Below are 16942 nucleotides of genomic sequence, written 5' to 3'. Positions count from 1 at the left end.
TCCTAGGACAATGGGCAGTGCCCACGTTGTCCTACAGTAAACAATGTTTAATCTCACTGTATCGCATTTCTCTAGTGTTACTATGTTTAAACATTATTTAAAATCACTACTGCCAACAACTGAAGCATCCATCATCCACTTACCAAACCTACTTATCCAATTTCAGGGTAATGGCAAGCTGAAGCTTAACCCTGCAGGGCCCGACAAATAAACCAGCCACTTATGCTAGTAAAAATGTGAATCACCAATTAACATGACATATATCTTTGGATTATAACAAGAAAACTAGGATACCCTCAGACACACACTGGTACAATATAAGTTACTTTCTACACATATTTATTAATTTAATCAATATTTGTTGGAAAAAATTGCTTTTGGCAATTTCTCTTTCATATGTAAGAAATCTTTACATACATGTATTTACAGAATTTTATTTTAAACAAAAATATTTTTTTCATTATACTTGTTTTGTTCTATAAAATGAGTTAACCCTTTATGAGTTTTCAGTGAAGAATATGTATCTTGAGAATCTCAAAATACAGCTATATGTAAAACATCCATGATCTTTTAGCATTCACCAAATCCATCATCCTCTTAATCAGTTTAGTCCAATTTAGACACACACTAACATGGTCATTTTTTAAACTCCCTTTAAGTTCGTCACATTAATTACTCACTTTTTGAGTTGACATGGAAGGCACCTTGTTACTGACATCTATCATGCAGTTGCAAGGACAGGCTGTAACTGCTGCTTTTGATTTTTTTCAGTAAACTTTACCAAAATGTACTTGCCATAATTAATGTAACAAATGCCTAATGGTTGGTAAATATTATCTTAGACCAGGATTTCTTGGATGCAAGGCGACTTAAAATCAAAATTTTGTAGTATTTGTCTGCTTTTAACTGTTCTTTTCATCCTCATAGGAAATGGCTATGCCTCTTCTTCCTTTAATAGCCTTTGTCACTGGAGTCTCCCCAAGTTTTGGTTCCAGTCCTTGCCAGGTTCGCCTGGACAGAAAAGAAGCTAAAAAAAAGAAGAAGAAGAGAGAAACATTATACATTATTTAGGACTTGGGCTATTACTCTTCCAGCTAAGGTAAATGGCAGTTATTTAATTAGTTTTAGTTAGGAAACTGAAAAATGAATGCAGGTTTTATTTAAAATGCTTTCATACAAATATTAGTTTAAATTTTGAGACGGTCACCATACAAAAGAAGAGCAAAACATTTCATTTTCAGATGTGCTCTTTTTGTATATAGTCAAACAATAGTTCCTCTGTAGTAAAATATGTTAATTACAAGATCTTAGCAATTGTGGTTTATAGTGTTTATTTATTGTTTCATAACCAGGTCAACAAGGCTATCAAAAAAAAAGAAACATCAGGTATCTTATTATTAAACCTCCAACACTGTGCGAACAACACATGTAACAGGTTCCCTTCACATGATAGAGACAAGAAATGGACTACAGGATATTTCTGGGAGATTACAGAAGACAGAAGAAAGTGGTGCTAGCATGAAGTGAATTGTGTAAAAACTGAAGAATTATGGTATGTAAGATTGCAGACAATTGATGGAATACTTTTAGATTAACTGAGTCCATCCTTCACAAATATTTGCATTTGACAATATCGGTGCCTAGAATGTTGACTCCTGAACTGTCATGACATTCAGTGTCCTAAGTACAATTTTGAGTAAAATTCATTAGTGAAATTCACCAGTGTTTTCTGCAGCAAATTTTCTTGGTTCACCGGTAACATTGTTTGCTCAATTTTACCCAGAAAATTTGCAATGCAGTCAGCTTGGGGGAACTGTTTTTTATCCCAGTGCCCCATTATGCATTGTAAGGTCAACATGACATAAGGGGCTGCAGTAGCCAATGATGGATGTGGATGTCACTACTTTATCTGCGCTACCAATCCGCTTTCTGTCACGCATGCATAAAACATTTACACATACCTTAAGCATACTCCACCTCACACTCTACAACTATACTCAATTTGCTTTGTGCATGCATGTTGTCACACGTGTACTTGGAAGACAATTTTGAAGGCTTATATGATGCAATTCTACCTTGAGTCAAGGGTTTGCGCTGTTGCCTAATGCTTCTCCTCCTTTCTCCCATATAGACCAGATCACCAGCAGCCTCAGTGACATCATTTCTGGGCCATGGTTTCCCACCTATGCCCCTTCCGGTCTGGCTTCTTAAAGGATTTCGCCACCATTTTGAGTCAGTATGTTGTTTGACTCCAGCCTGAAAAGACCTTTACAATATTTGCAATTATACAAGGCTTGCCTTCAAGGTGCCCCAACACTTCATCTTGTTTTGTATCATATTTTACAGTGTATACTTCTGTAAATTATTCATGTATGTGTTTTGTCACTATCCGATAAGTACTCCAGCCAGATTTGTATCTTGCATTCATTTTAAAAATAAATAAATAAATAAAATTCACATTACTGCATAGCCTGATCTGAACTGCACATGCAGATATACAGCCTGTAGTATGTTTATTTGACGGACACAATAGCTGATCAAAATAATAACATTATGAAAGTAATTTGTTGTTCTGCATAGATTCATCACACATTGGATCTTCACTGTTGGATTCAGCACGATATACTCCTTGTTATGAAGTGCAGTTTAGGTTGCAACAGGGACAGACCCTTGAGTATATAACACTGATCCCTTGCCTCACAATGTTTGTTGGTGTTTGTTAGTTTGTTAGTCATAGTCACATTTTGGCCACAATAATCAGTCTAGCATAGTTAGAAGATGCTTTTCAGGAACACTCAAAAGACTATTGCACTATTATAATGCACTCAAAACTAGTACAATTTCTTCTTTCCCATTGATATTTTGTAGAGGTCACTGAATTTCAGCAACCTTTCCAGGTTTTCGCTAAAATTGAGGCAAAGTGAATTTAGCGGGGTTCGATCATTACTAATCTTGAGAAAATTCATGTTTCATAACTAGGAATAAAACTTGGACACATCACTGTAGCCTAAAATTTAAAAGTTCAGTACATTGGAAATAAGATGATTCTTAATCTCAAGATCCAAAGTAAATTCCTGCATCATTTTTATAGATTACATGCCTAATTACCCAGTCAATACTATGTTAATCTGTTTCACAGTCAATCATGAAAAAGCAGTGAAGAAAGGTGTTGAGCATCCTCTTTCTGCTCAAGACAATGCCCTTCTCATACTACACAAGTTGCAAAGGATTCTTTGCCATATTTCACAGATGCTACACTTACAATGCTCTCTAAAATGGTCCCGGTCCCCATCTTAAAGGATACCTCCTTGGGACACCCTGTTCCAATAATCAAGACATCAAGTCAGATGTTGAAGAATGGTTGCACAAACAAGGAAAAACAAGCTTTGAATGATTGGCACGAATGACAAAGAAAAGCTTCATGAACGTTAAAAACAAGTACATTAGTTTTTCCAGGGATTACTTTGAAAATGTATAGGTTTTACCACTAAAAGGTCAGCCTTAAAACCTCTTGACCACTTAGTATATAAAAGATTATATGTTCTAAAAGTGGATGATTTCCAGGTAATGAGAGCTTCCTCCCACATCCTAAAGTCCTCTATTTTAGACTAAGTGATGACTATAAATTGATCTAGTGGGGATTATAAATTCACCCACTGACACAAGTGTTCGTAAGCCTTGTAAGGAGGATCTCCATTTATTTCTACTTTTGCTTAGTATCACAAAGACAGGCTTCACCTCTCAGTGGCCCAAAAGTGTAAATAATGGTTTGAAAAAAAAAGACAGATAGATGAACTCTTCCAACGTTATTGTTTAGCAAGTCATAAAAAAGAAAAACAATTTAGTATATTGTTTCAAAACTGCATATTTCAAATATTAATTTTGGGCAAAGATATAATTATTAATGCATATATATTTTTTTTCAATTAACTGATTATTTTTAGATCAAATGTTGTTTTTCAATAAAATGATAATATTTTTAGTTTGAAATCCACTGTTTATTCTCACCATTGATTAGATGTTGCCCCCTTGTGGATTTCTATTATAATGCAATATGACTGGTAGTTTAAAAAATAAACCAGTTTCTTTCATCCATATAGCAATTTTCTAAACTGCTCATTGAAGCAGTGATTACAGGAAGAATCAGACTAACTCCAAAGCAATTCCCTAATCTCAGGGACACTCTCGGACAATGTGGGCTACATAATAAACAACTGTTTTCATCTGCAAGAATCCAAAAAGCCATGTTTCTTAATATCTTTCCCTTTTAAAAAATGACTATAAACCATTTAATTAAGAATTCATTTCAGGATTGGAAGGTAGAAGAAGAATTAATTTCAGGATTGAAAGGGGAAGAAGAAGGGGAGACGTGTTTGGAGGAAAGAGGAGAGGAGGAAGTTAAAGAGAGTGGAACTGAGGGTAGGAACTTTGAATGTTGGCAGCATGACTGGTAAGGGGAGCGAGTTAGCAGGTGTGATGGAGAGAAGTAAGGTTGATACATTGTGTATGGAAGAGACTAAATGGAAGGGGAGTAAGGCCGGGTGGATTCAAATTGTTCTATCATGGTGTGGATGGGAGGAGAAATGGGGTAGGGGTTATTCTGAAGGAACAGTATGTCAAGAGTGTTTTGGAAGTGAAAAGAGTGTCAGACAGAGTAATGATTATGAAGCTGGAAATTGAAGGTGTCATGATGAATGTTGTTAGTGCATATGCTCTGCAGGTTGGGTGTGCGATGGATGAGAAAGAAGATTTCTGGAGTGAGTTGAAGTGATGTACAGTCTATCCAAGGGACAGAAAGTGGTGAATGGAGCGGATTGCAATGGACATGCTAGTGAAGGGACCAGAGGAGATGAGGAGGTGATAGGTAGGTATTGTGTCAAGGAAAGGAATGAAGAAGGTCAGATGATAGTGGATTTTACAAAAAGGATGGGAATGACTGTGGTGAATACAAATTTTAAGAAGAGGGAGGAACATAGGGTGACATACAAGAGTGGAAGAAGATGTACACAGGTAGATTATATCTTATGCAGAAAACTCAATCTGAAGGAGATTAAAGACTGCAAAGTGTTGGCAGGGGAAAGTGTAGTTAGACAGCATAGGATGGTGGCCTGTAGGATGACGTTGGAGATCAAGAAGAGGAGGAGGGTGAGGGCAGAGCCAAGGATCAAATGGTGGAATTTGAAAAAGGAAGACTGCAAGGTTGAGTTTAGGGAAGAGGTGAGACAGGCACTGGGTGGCAATGAAGAGTTACCAGACAGCTGGACTACTACAAGACAGCTGGACTACTACAGCAGAAGTAGTAAGGGTGACAGCAAGAAGGGTGCGTGGCATCCTCTGGACAGAGGAAGGAGGAAAATGAAACCTGGTGGTGGAATGGGGAAATACAGGAGAGTATACAGATGAAGAGGATGGCGAAGAAGAAATGGGATAGTCATGCAGAAAGTAGACAAGAATACAAGAAGATAAGGCACAAGGTGAAGAGAGAGGTGGTGAAGGTTAAAGAAAAGGTATATAATAAGTTGAATGAGAGGTTGGACACTAAGGAGGGAGAAAAGGACCTGTACCGATTGGCTAGACAGACAGACCGAGCTGGGAAAGATGTGCAGCAGGTTAGGGTCATACAGGATAGAGATGAAAACATACTCACAAGCGAGGAGAGAGTGTTGAGAAGATGGACAGAGTACTTTGAGAGGCTGATGAATGAAGAAAATGAGAGAGAGAGAGAGAAGTTTGGATGATGTGAAGATAGTGAATCAGGAAGTGCAATGGATTAGCAAGGAGGAAGAAAGGACAGCTATGAAGAGGATGAAGAATGGAAAGGCCATTGGTCCATATGACATACCTATGGAAGCATGGAGGTGTTTAGGAGAGATGGCAGTGGAGTTTTTAACCAGATTTTTTAATGGAATCTTGGAAAGTGAGAGGATGACTGAAGGGTGGAGAAGAAATGTACTGGTACAGATTTTTAAGAATAAGGGGGATGTGCAGAGCTGTAGTAACTACGGGGGGATAAAACTGATAATCCACAACATGAAGTTATGGGAAAGAGTAATGGAAGCTAGGTTAAGAAGGGAGGTGCTAATTAGTGAGCAGCAGTATGGTTTCATGCCAAGAAAGAGCACAACAGATGCAATGTTTGCTCTGAGGGTGTTGATGGAGAAGTATAGAGAAGGCCAGAAGGAGTTGCATTGTGTCTTTGTGGACCTGGAGAAAGCCTATGACAGGGGTGCCTCGAGAGGAGTTATAGTATTGTATGAGGAAGTCAGAAATGGCAGAAGTATGTAAGAGTTGTACAGGATATGTACAAGGGAAGTGTGACAGCTGTGATGGGTTGGCACCCTGCCCGGGATTGGTTCCTTCCTTGTGCCCTGTGTTGGCTGGGATTGGCTCCAGCAGACCCCCGTGACCCTGTGTTGGAAAATGGATGGATGGATGGAAGTGTGACAGTGGTGAGGTCTGCGGTAGAAGTGACGGATGCATTCAACATGGAGGTGGGATTACACCTTTCTTATTTGCAATGGTGATGGACAGTTTGACAGATGGGATTAGACCGGAATCCCCTTGGACTATGATGTTTGCTAATGACATTGTGATCTGTAGGGAGCAGGTTGAGGAGACCCTGGAGAGGTGGAGATATGCTCTAGAGAGGAAAGGAATGAAGGTCAGTAGGAACAAGACAGAATACATGTGTGTGAATGAGAGGAAGGTCAGTGGAATGGTGAGGATGCAGGGAGTAGAGGTGGCGAAGGTGGATAAGTTTAAATACTTGGGATCAACAGTTCAGAGTAATGGGGATTGTGGAAGAGAGGTGAAAAAGAGAGTGCAGGCTGGGTGGAATGGGTGGAAAAGAGTGTCAGGTGTAATTTGTGACAGACAGTTATCAGCAACAGTGAAAGGGAAGATCTACAGGACAGTAGTGAGACCAGCTTTGTTAAATGGGTTGGAAACGTTGTCACGAACCAGAAAACAGGAGACAGAGCTAGAGGTGGCAGAGTTAAAGATGCTAAGATTTGCACTGGGTGTGACAAATATTAGAAATGAGTACATTAGGGGGTCGGCTTAGTTTGGATGGTTGGGAGACAAAATCAGAGAGGCAAGAGTGCGTTGGTTTGGACATGTGCAGAGGAGAGATGCTAGGTATATTGGGAAAAGGATGTTAAAGATAGAGCTGCCAAGCAAGAGGAAAAGAGAAAGGCCTAAGAGAAGACTTCTGGATGTGGTGAGAGAGGACATGCAGGTGATGGGTGTGACAGTGCAAGATGCAGAAGACAGGAAGATATGGAACAAGATGATCTGCTGTGGCAACCCCTAACGGGAACAGCCAAAAGAAGAAGAAGAGAAGGTAAGTGTCTTTGTGCTCTGCATTTTATTATGTCATTCCAATAGAAAAATGGAATGAAAAACATTTCTTGACAAGAACAGGCATATGGGAATAGCATATATAACCAAAACATTTCCTAAACAATATCTATAGGATATCAAGAATCCTATTAGATAAGGTGTCAAAGTTATGGATCTATTGTTGAGAATTTTATGAAATAGTACGCTTGTTCATTTCTAATGCAATTTTCATATACTAGTTTACTGTTAGAATTCAATATTTTTATCTTTGCATATCCTAGGAGTGTGACTGAATTATAGCGAAGGATATTATTTCTTGCCTTGTCTTGGATAATTCTCTAGTGCCTATAGAACAATGGTTTAAAGTTGTTCCCCTAATGCATACAAATTCCACCCCCTGGAATAATAATGTCTAAACTTAAGTCTTCAGCCAGCAATGTCAGTGACCACCATTTGAAAGGCATCTTACTAAGTAACAATTAACATTGCAATTGGTGCATTTATAAGATTGCCCTTTTGTCTTCTAGTGTTTTCCAGTATCAAACTTAGTACTTCCTTTCTGGGATGTTAATATTAGAAGAATTCCTGCCCACTGTATAAGCCAGTTATACCCTCATTCACCTAAAAAAGGCAGCAAGAAACAAAGACAGATTCCTTTCTTGTTAGCTGTTTGGAAAAGCATATACTTTCAATTGGAATACTTGAGGCTTATTCAATTAAAATATGCCTGGACAAAAATAAACTTAAGGGCAGCCAGGATAACTGCAGAAGGAACTTAACACATAAAATGAAAGGAATAGAAGTTTTACTACTTTGTTTGAGTTTAGCCTCTCTTCTACCCTTCAATATGTGTATGTATGCACAAAAACAAACTTGTTTATAGAGCACCACATTCTCAGCTCAGTAAGCCAGACAAGATACTGTTTAAATGTCAATGAGTAAATAATACAAACCTGCTGGATCCAGCTGAGACAGAGTTAGAGTCTGATTCCTCTGAACCAAGGATGATTCTCCATTATCAGCATGAAGTTCAGTTTTAGCCAAAGAGGTGGATCGCAGATTGCCAGTAATTAGAGAGACATCAGTTTCTTCAATAAGGCTTTCCACATTTTGATTTCTAAACTCAACATAACTATTTCCTCCTGTAATGTAAATTAAAAAGAAATGTCATGCAATCTAAAACAAATCTGCAAAAAAGCTTTACTTATCATTTCTGTGGTGACAAGATAAAAATTACACACTGTATGGTGCATTCATAAAGTATTCAGACGCTTTCACTTTTTCCACATTTTCCTATATTGCACTAAAATCATTTAATTTCATTTTTCCCCATATCAAGCAACATTCATCACCTCAGAATAATAACGTGAAAACAGAATTTTTATTTAAAATAAAAATGGAAACACCACATTGACACAAGTATTCAGACCCTTTCCAATGACACTTGATATTTGGCTCCAGGGAACCCCATTCTATTGATTACTGTTGAAATTTTTCCACACCTTGCTTGGAGTCCAGCTGTGGTCAATTCAATTGACTAGACATGATTAGGAAAGGCACACACCTGTCTGTTTAAGGTTCCATGGCTGACATTGTGTATCAGAGCAAAAACTAAGCCATTAAGTTGAAATAAATCACCTGCAGAGCTGAGAGACAGAAGACTGTGTCAAGGCAAAGATATGGGAAAGTCTACAAAAAATCCTGCAGCTTTGAAAGATTCGAAGACCACATGTGCCTTCATAATTTTTAAATGGAAGTAGTATGAACCAATCACGACTCTTCCTAGAGGTGGTATCCTAACCAAACCGAGCAATCATAAGAGGCGGGCCATGACAAAAGAGGTGGCCAAGAACCTGACAGTCACTCTGACTTAGCTCCAGAGAACCTGTGTGGAAATGGGAGAAACTGCCAGAAGGACAACCGTTACTGAAACACTCTACCAATCACGACTTTTGACAGAGCGGCCAGATAGAAATCTTCCTGAGTAAAAGACACACTGAAGCAAAAATGCACCTAAAGGACTCTCAGACTGTGAGAAACAAGATTTTCTGGTCTGATAAAACAAAGATTAGTGTCGTGTTTGTTTGGAAATCAGGCAATGTCCATCACCTGTGCAATAGCAATCCAACAGTAAGGCATGGTGGTGGCAGCATCATACCATGGGGTTGTTTTTCAGAGGCAGGGAATGGGAGACAAGATAGGGTTGAGGTAAAGCTAAATGGAGCAAAGTACAGAGATATCCTTAATGAACGCCTACTGCAGAATAGGGCTGTGTGATGTCTTAGAAGTTCACATTGTCACATCATCATTTCAAAACACTGATGATGCACAATGGTATTGCCCCTTTAGGGTTGGTGAGAGAGATATGCTTATGGATTACGAATAATTAGCTGATCTACCCATGTACCGCAGAAAAAGTCCACAGGGGTTACTGGAAGAAAGGTGTATGGGCATTTCAGTTCAGGACAGAGGAGTTACTTTGTTGTCTTACAAATTTCTGCAACTCAGCACACATAGCACACAGAAATTCAGTAGTGTTATTACACTGAATCAAAGTCGATTCATTTCAAGTTCATTTAAAATTGTCACAAATCACGATGCCTCATTGAAACAAAACTCTAAAATTAGATGTGTCTTGTCATTTTAATAAATGGCTACCAACAGGAAACTAGAAGTTACAAATTACTTTTACTCACTTAAGTACAGCATCCTCAGTTGTTCCCTTTCTTCTATCTTCTGAACAAAATAAGTGACTCAGCACACATTATAGAAAAAATTGTACTCTGTTGTGTTTCATGATGGCTTGGCTGTAGTGCATACAGTATTTTGCCTTTTCTAACCAAGCATGCAACTGACATGCCACACAAAGTGGATAACACTAAGTGTTGATTGTTATTGCAAGCTTACAATGTACAAAGTGAATGCTAGAGGACAATGGCACTGGTTTTTAAAAAAATGTAAGGCACTTGTTTGATATATAGTGTGATCAGTTCATTTCAGATTTATTATCTTGTGTGCACAGTAGAATTACATACCAATTGGTCTGCAAGCAGTACTTGAATATGGAAACAAATTATTGGCAATATTCTGGTTAGTCAGCATCTAGTTCCTCTTCCCGATTAGTTATTACTTTTACATGAAGGGGTGGTGGGGTTTAACCTTTGAGGTCAGATCACATGTATATTAAGATATTATATTGAAAGTGAGGGGGATCCTCTTCAATCTACAAGCACAGTGATACACTAACATTCATTTGACGTCTGGGGGTCCTCTACAAACTTTAAGTGCCTCTGTTATTGACCCACTTCAAGCACTGCTCAAAAGACCAAACAAGCACCATCACATTCCTTGTCTGGCGATCAAATCTCACTGCACAGGTTATGTAAAATTTAACACCATAAGGATATGTTCCAGTTGCCCCTGCTCAAGATTAGCAGGTTAAAAAAATAGATGGTGAATGAAAAATATTGCAACATCACTGAAAACCTGAATTGGCCTGGGGATCAGTCACCCACAGTATGACCTGACATTCCATTACACAAATGAGCAGCTTCAGGTGACCCTTTCAAAGGGGTAATCCTGTGAAAATCACAAAGAATTCCAACTTGTGTGGTCATAGTAAGTGATCATTTTAAGTACAGTGAGCTACCTACAACAGCAAAGTGAAGAAAAAGAAAATAAGGGCATTCGGAGTCTGCAAGCACTACAGAGATGCAGTGCTACAAACATACCTTCCCATTCAAACTTTGTGTGTGACACATTGATCAGGCTTCCCTCAGCTACAGCTCATTCCAGCTAAAGTAGCTAACTAAAGGTATCACAAATGCCTCCTGCTGCGAATGTAAGTGCCTCACAGCTTTCTTGTGAGGTGCGGAAGATTAAATTCAAAAAACGTGACAGCTGCTGTTTAACATTTTGAGGACATTTCTGCAAATGCTTGGAGCCAATCAATTATTTTTTTTTTTACATTAATGATGTGTCCTGCCAATCAGTGATGGACAATTTCATTGACTATAAGTTCAGCCCTACTCCGGGAGTGGCTTAGGGACAACTCTGGAATGTCCTTGAATTGCCCAGCTAGAGCCTGGACTTGAACCCAACAGAACATCTTTGTGGAGACCATAAAATAACTATTCATTAGCTATCCATAAAATAGCTATCCACCAACAGTCTCCATGCAACCTGCCAGAGCTTGAAAGGATCTGCAAAAAGGATGTCAGGAAATCCCAAAATCCAGGAGTGCAAAGCTTGTCATGCTACAGTGCATCCAGAAAGTATTCACAGCGCATCACTTTTTCCACATTTTGTTATGTTACAGCCTTATTCCAAAATGGATTAAATTCATTTTTTTCCTCAGAATTCTACACACAACACCCCATAATGACAATGTGAAAAAGGTTTACTTGAGGTTTTTGCAAATTTATTAAAAATAAAAAAAATTGAGAAAGCACATGTACATAAGTATTCACAGCCTTTGCCGTGAAGCTCGAAATTGAGCTCAGGTACATCCTGTTTCCCCTGATCATCCTTGAGGTGTTTCTACAGTTTAATTGGAGTCCACCTGTGGTAAAGTCAGTTGACTGGACATGATTTGGAAAGGCACACACCTGTCTATATAAGGTCCCACAGTTGACAGTTCATGTCAGAGCACAAACCAAGCATGAAGTCAAAGGAATTGTCTGTAGACCTCCGAGACAGGATTGTCTCAAGGCACAAATCTGGGGAAGGTTACAGAAAAATTTCTGCTGCTTTGAAGGTCCCAATGAGCACAGTGGCCTCCATCATCCGTAAGTGGAAGAAGTTCGAAACCACCAGGACTCTTCCTAGAGCTGGCCGGCCATCTAAACTGAGCGATCGGGGGAGAAGGGCCTTAGTCAGGGAGGTGACCAAGAACCCGATGGTCACTCTGTCAGAGCTCCAGAGGACCTCTGTGGAGAGAGGAGAACCTTCCAGAAGGACAACCATCTCTGCAGCAATCCACCAATCAGGCCTGTATGGTAGAGTGGCCAGACGTAAGCCACTCCTTAGTAAAAGGCACATGGCAGGCCGCCTGGAGTTTGCCAAAAGGCACCCGAAGGACTCTCAGACCATGACAAAGAAAATTCTCTGGTCTGATGAAACAAAGATTGAACTCTTTGGTGTGAATGCCAGGCGTCACGTTTGGAGGAAACCTGGCACCATCCCTACAGTGAAGAATGGTGGTGGTAGCATCAGGCTGTGGGGATGTTTTTCAGCGGCAGGAACTGGGAGACTAGTCAGGATAAAGGGAAAGATGACTGCAGCAATGTACAGAGACATCCTGTTCCAGAGCGCTCTTGACCTGAGACTGGGGTGACGGTTCATCTTTCAGCAGGACAACGACCCTAAGCACACAGCCAAGATATCAAAGGAGTGGCTTCAGGACAACTCTGTGAATGTCCTTGAGTGGCCCAGCCAGAGCCCAGACTTGAATCCGATTGAACATCTCTGGAGAGATCTTAAAATGGCTGTGCACCGACGCTTCCCATCCAACCTGATGGAGCTTGAGAGGTGCTGCAAAGAGGAATGGGCGAAACTGGCCAAGGATAGGTGTGCCAAGCTTGTGGCATCATATTTAAACAGACTTGAGGCTGTAATTGCTGCCAAAGGTGCATCGACAAAGTTTTGAGACAAAGGCTGTGAATATTTATGTACATGTGATTTCTCAGTTTTTTTATTTTTAATAAATTTGCAAAAACCTCAAGTAAACGTTTTTCACGTTGTCATTATGGGGTGTTGTGTGCAGAATTCTGAGGAAAAAAATGAATTTAATCCATTTTGGAATAAGGCTGTAACATAACAAAATGTGGAAAAAGTGATGCGCTGTGAATACTTTCCGGATGCACTGTATATCCAAGAAGAGCCCAGATTTCAATCACTGGCAGAAGTGCTTCAACAAGGTACTGAGTAAAAGGTCTGAAAATGTGTCAAGGTGATACTTCAGTGTATTTTTAACAGATTTGCAAACATTTCTGAAATCCCATTCCCACTTTCTCATTGTGGGTCATTGAGTGTTGGTTGATATGGGGATATGTGGTAAATGATTTTGCCACAAGGCAGCAACATAACATGACAAAATGTGAAAAACCAATGGGATTTGAATACTTTGTGAATCCACTATATATGCACATTATCGCTTCTCTGTATGGGCATCATTAGTAATCTTACTGGCTGTCACAAAAAGTGAAAATAACAAGCCAAATTTGGATCCAGAAAGAACTGTGGCCTCTTTCCAGTCTTTCTTTCTCAAACACAGTTTTAAATGAACTGCTTGGCCTCAACTTGCAACATCATGCCTACTCTCTCTCTCTCTCTCTCTCTGTAATGAGGACAGGCATTCCAGCCAAAAAGGTTTCCTGCCCATTACTGGGGTCATTAAATGCTTCCATCCATTAACTAGACGCCCAGCATACATACAGAGTAAAAGGCCTCTCAATCTGTGTAATATTCATAACGGCATTGGCAGGATCTCTCTGTTGTCTTTCAGTGGTCTCTTGTGGGTACAAGGGAGGAATCCAACCTGCATAGGGTGCCAAAATATCATGGCATATTACCACAGAAACACCTATCCTCACATACTGTAGGTTGAAGAACAATCTGGCAATAGGCCCGAACACAGTCACCTTTGGTAAACATTTTTAGGCTACATGCGACCACTAAGACTGGCCTGATGTAAATGCATTCTTAAGCTGTTTGTATAAACAATTATTACACTGAAGAAGTCAATTAAACTGAGGCTTAATTTTTTTTCCTTTTTTTAAAATCTTGTATGCTTTATATCCCCAGCAACATTCTATTCCTAATGTATTTCTACCCATGCCCGACATCCATCTATTGAAACTGAACAAAAATTACTTTTCAAAAATTCTATCTATTCTTATTAATTGAGACTCAAAAGGAATTCAGGTTCATCCATTTGGTAAATATACTGTACACTCACAAAGCTGTCATCTGTTTCCATTCAGTAGTGGCTATCAAAAGTCTACTGTACACATCTTTTTGAAATTCAACTATGCATTAATGTAGAGGCTGACATCAAGAAAAATCCCTTTTCACCTGAAATGAGTTCTTGTAGGGCAGCACGGTGGCGCAGTGGAACGCTGCTGCCTCGCAGTTAGGAGATCCGGGTTCGCTTCCCGGGTCCTCCCTGCGTGGAGTTTGCATGTTCTCCCCGTGTCTTCGTGGGTTTCCTTCGGGTGCTCCAGTTTCCTTCCATAGTCCAAAGACATGCAGGTTAGGTGGATTGGAAATTCTACATTGGCCCTAGTGTGTGCTTGGTGTGTGAATGTGTTTGTGTGTGTCCTGCGGCGGGTTGGCACCCTGCCTGGGTTTGGTTCCTGCCTTGTGCCCTGTGTTGGCTGGGATTGGCTCCAGCAGACCCCCGTGACCCTGTGTTTGGATTCAATGGGTTGGAAAATGGATGGGTGGATGAGTTCTTGTAACCAACCATACTTAAATTTATTATTTTTAGGATTTTATGAGGCATGTTCAGGAAATAGCACATGTAGTACCACTTTTCTGATCTCACCTGCTCACTTATTCACGCCCAATACTACTTATGTTATATCAGATTGCACTATACTGTTACAGTGGCTGTTGACTATTAATTGTTTTTGACATTTTTGCTTTAATAGCTCTCAGTTTTGGGTCTGGGTTGGGTTAACAGTATGAGAAATGAAGGCTCGCAGTCAATTACTATACTGTAGTTGGTTCTTTTGACTACTAAGGGAAGTGTTGGATTTAGGTTTCTGCATGTATTTTACCATCTACAGTATTTCTATGATATCCAAAGAAAATAACTCCACCTTAGAAAGTAATTAACACAGATGACACACCAATCCATATTTGTAGAAATGTTAGCATAATATCAAGCACCACAGAATAATTCTTCAAAGATAAAATTATAACTTTAAGGTGATCAAAACTGGAACTGACACATTCTTGCAATGTTCAGCATGTAGGAAGACTTGACCAAAAAACAAAGAAATACTTGTAACTGAAAACTGTCTTTATGAAACTCTGCCTTTACTTAAAACTTTCAGAAATCTCATAAATAGAAATTCATGAATATAGTCAGAACTTTATACTTAATTAACATATATAACCTACCTGGAAGTAAGTCTCTGAATTCTGTGACATATTCTCCAGTCCACTCTCTTTGTTTATTGAAGGCAATTTCCAATTCAAAAGGAGTAATTACTGGCTTGTAAAAGTCACTGCTGTCCAACAGAGAATTCTCTGGGCATGCTACTAGCACATACATATCAATTTCTAGAAAGTTGGCTAGTTTAGGAACATTCAGCTTTCCCATTACAAACAAATAGCTTTTTTTCCCTGCTGTTTTAATAAGGTCCTTTAGATGATCAATAATGGAAAGATAATCAGCAACACCAAGGGTTCCAGCTAATATGCCAAATACATTTGCATCTTTGGCTCTCTCAATTAAATAGTAACGCTTCATCAGAGCCTTATTGATGTTAATAGACTCCTGCCTTCCAACTTTTGTCATTGGATCAAATGAACAAAAAGTACACTGATTGAAAGTCATCATAAAATTATTTAAAGTTGCACCTTCCTGGCCAACATAAAATATTCCATAATCTTTGATGTTAAAACCTTCTTTAATGACAAACTGACGGCCAAATTTTTCAACAAGCTGTCCAACAGGCCTGTTAGCAGGTACTTCTCCCAAGTCAAGATCAAGACCTTTTTTTGTTACTTCAGGTTTGATTTGAGACATAACTACATTTGGGTATTCAGATTGCAGAATCTTTTGCAAACCACCTGAAATTAAGAAAAAAAATCTCTTGTTAGTACAATAAAATGAGAACAATTTTAGCATTCTTGCATCTGCTATATTTAAAAAAAATGTATAAATGTTAAACCAAACATGAAACTAACATGAAACTAAATTAGTTTTATTTCTGTAGCTACTGAAAAAACAGTATTTCCACAAAGGCAGGCATTAAAAAAATAATGTTTCTAATTATTATACAGTAATTATATTTTTTTAAAACTACATATGTTGAATTGTATACATTTAAATCAACCAATAATTTAATCACAACCTACATTAAATATTTCAGTAGTAAAATAAACACAAAGATGTTTTTTCCCTTCCAAACACTGCTTTGGATTTGAATGCATTAGTATGAAAGAATATAAAACACTGTAACCATACACTCTTATTCCTTATACTTACAGTTAGGTCCATAAATATTTGGACAGAGACAATTTTTTTTCTAATTTTGGTTCTGTACATTACCACAATGAATTTTAAATGAAACAACTCAGATGCAGTTGAAGTGCAAACTTTCAGCTTTAATTCAGTGGGGTGAACAAAACGATTGCATAAAAATGTGAGGCAACTAAAGCATTTTTTTTAACACAATCCCTTCATTTCAGGGGCTCAAAAGTAATTGGACAATTGACTCAAAGGCTATTTCATGGGCATATGTGGGCAAGTCAGTTGTTATGTCATTATCAATTAAGCAGATAAAAGGCCTGGAGTTGATTTGAGGTGTGGTGCTTGCATGTGGAAGATTTTGCTGTGAACAGACAACATGCGGTCAAAGGAGCTCTC

The 16942-nt window shown here is 38.8% G+C and overlaps 1 protein-coding gene across 2 annotated transcripts in view; it reads right to left on the bottom strand.

Moving 5' to 3' along the window:
* Positions 1 to 322: 322 nt before the first annotated feature.
* The window catches only part of dph2 (diphthamide biosynthesis 2), a 34728-nt gene continuing 18108 nt past the window's right edge, over positions 323 to 16942 (bottom strand). For both annotated transcript variants that reach the window (XM_028811285.2, XM_028811286.2), the window contains exons 5-7: positions 15469 to 16143; positions 8295 to 8483; positions 323 to 1027 (exon numbers count right to left, since the gene is read on the bottom strand). In XM_028811285.2, coding sequence (XP_028667118.1) covers positions 903 to 1027; positions 8295 to 8483; positions 15469 to 16143 — 989 coding nt within the window. In that variant the 3' untranslated portion in view covers positions 323 to 902. The remainder of the gene's footprint in view (positions 1028 to 8294; positions 8484 to 15468; positions 16144 to 16942) is intronic.

Source organism: Erpetoichthys calabaricus, chromosome 10 (assembly GCF_900747795.2).
Source record: "Erpetoichthys calabaricus chromosome 10, fErpCal1.3, whole genome shotgun sequence".
NCBI lineage: Eukaryota > Metazoa > Chordata > Cladistia > Polypteriformes > Polypteridae > Erpetoichthys > Erpetoichthys calabaricus.
The sequence above is the reverse complement of the archived record's forward strand: the minus strand, read 5'-3'. Positions and strand labels throughout refer to the sequence as shown.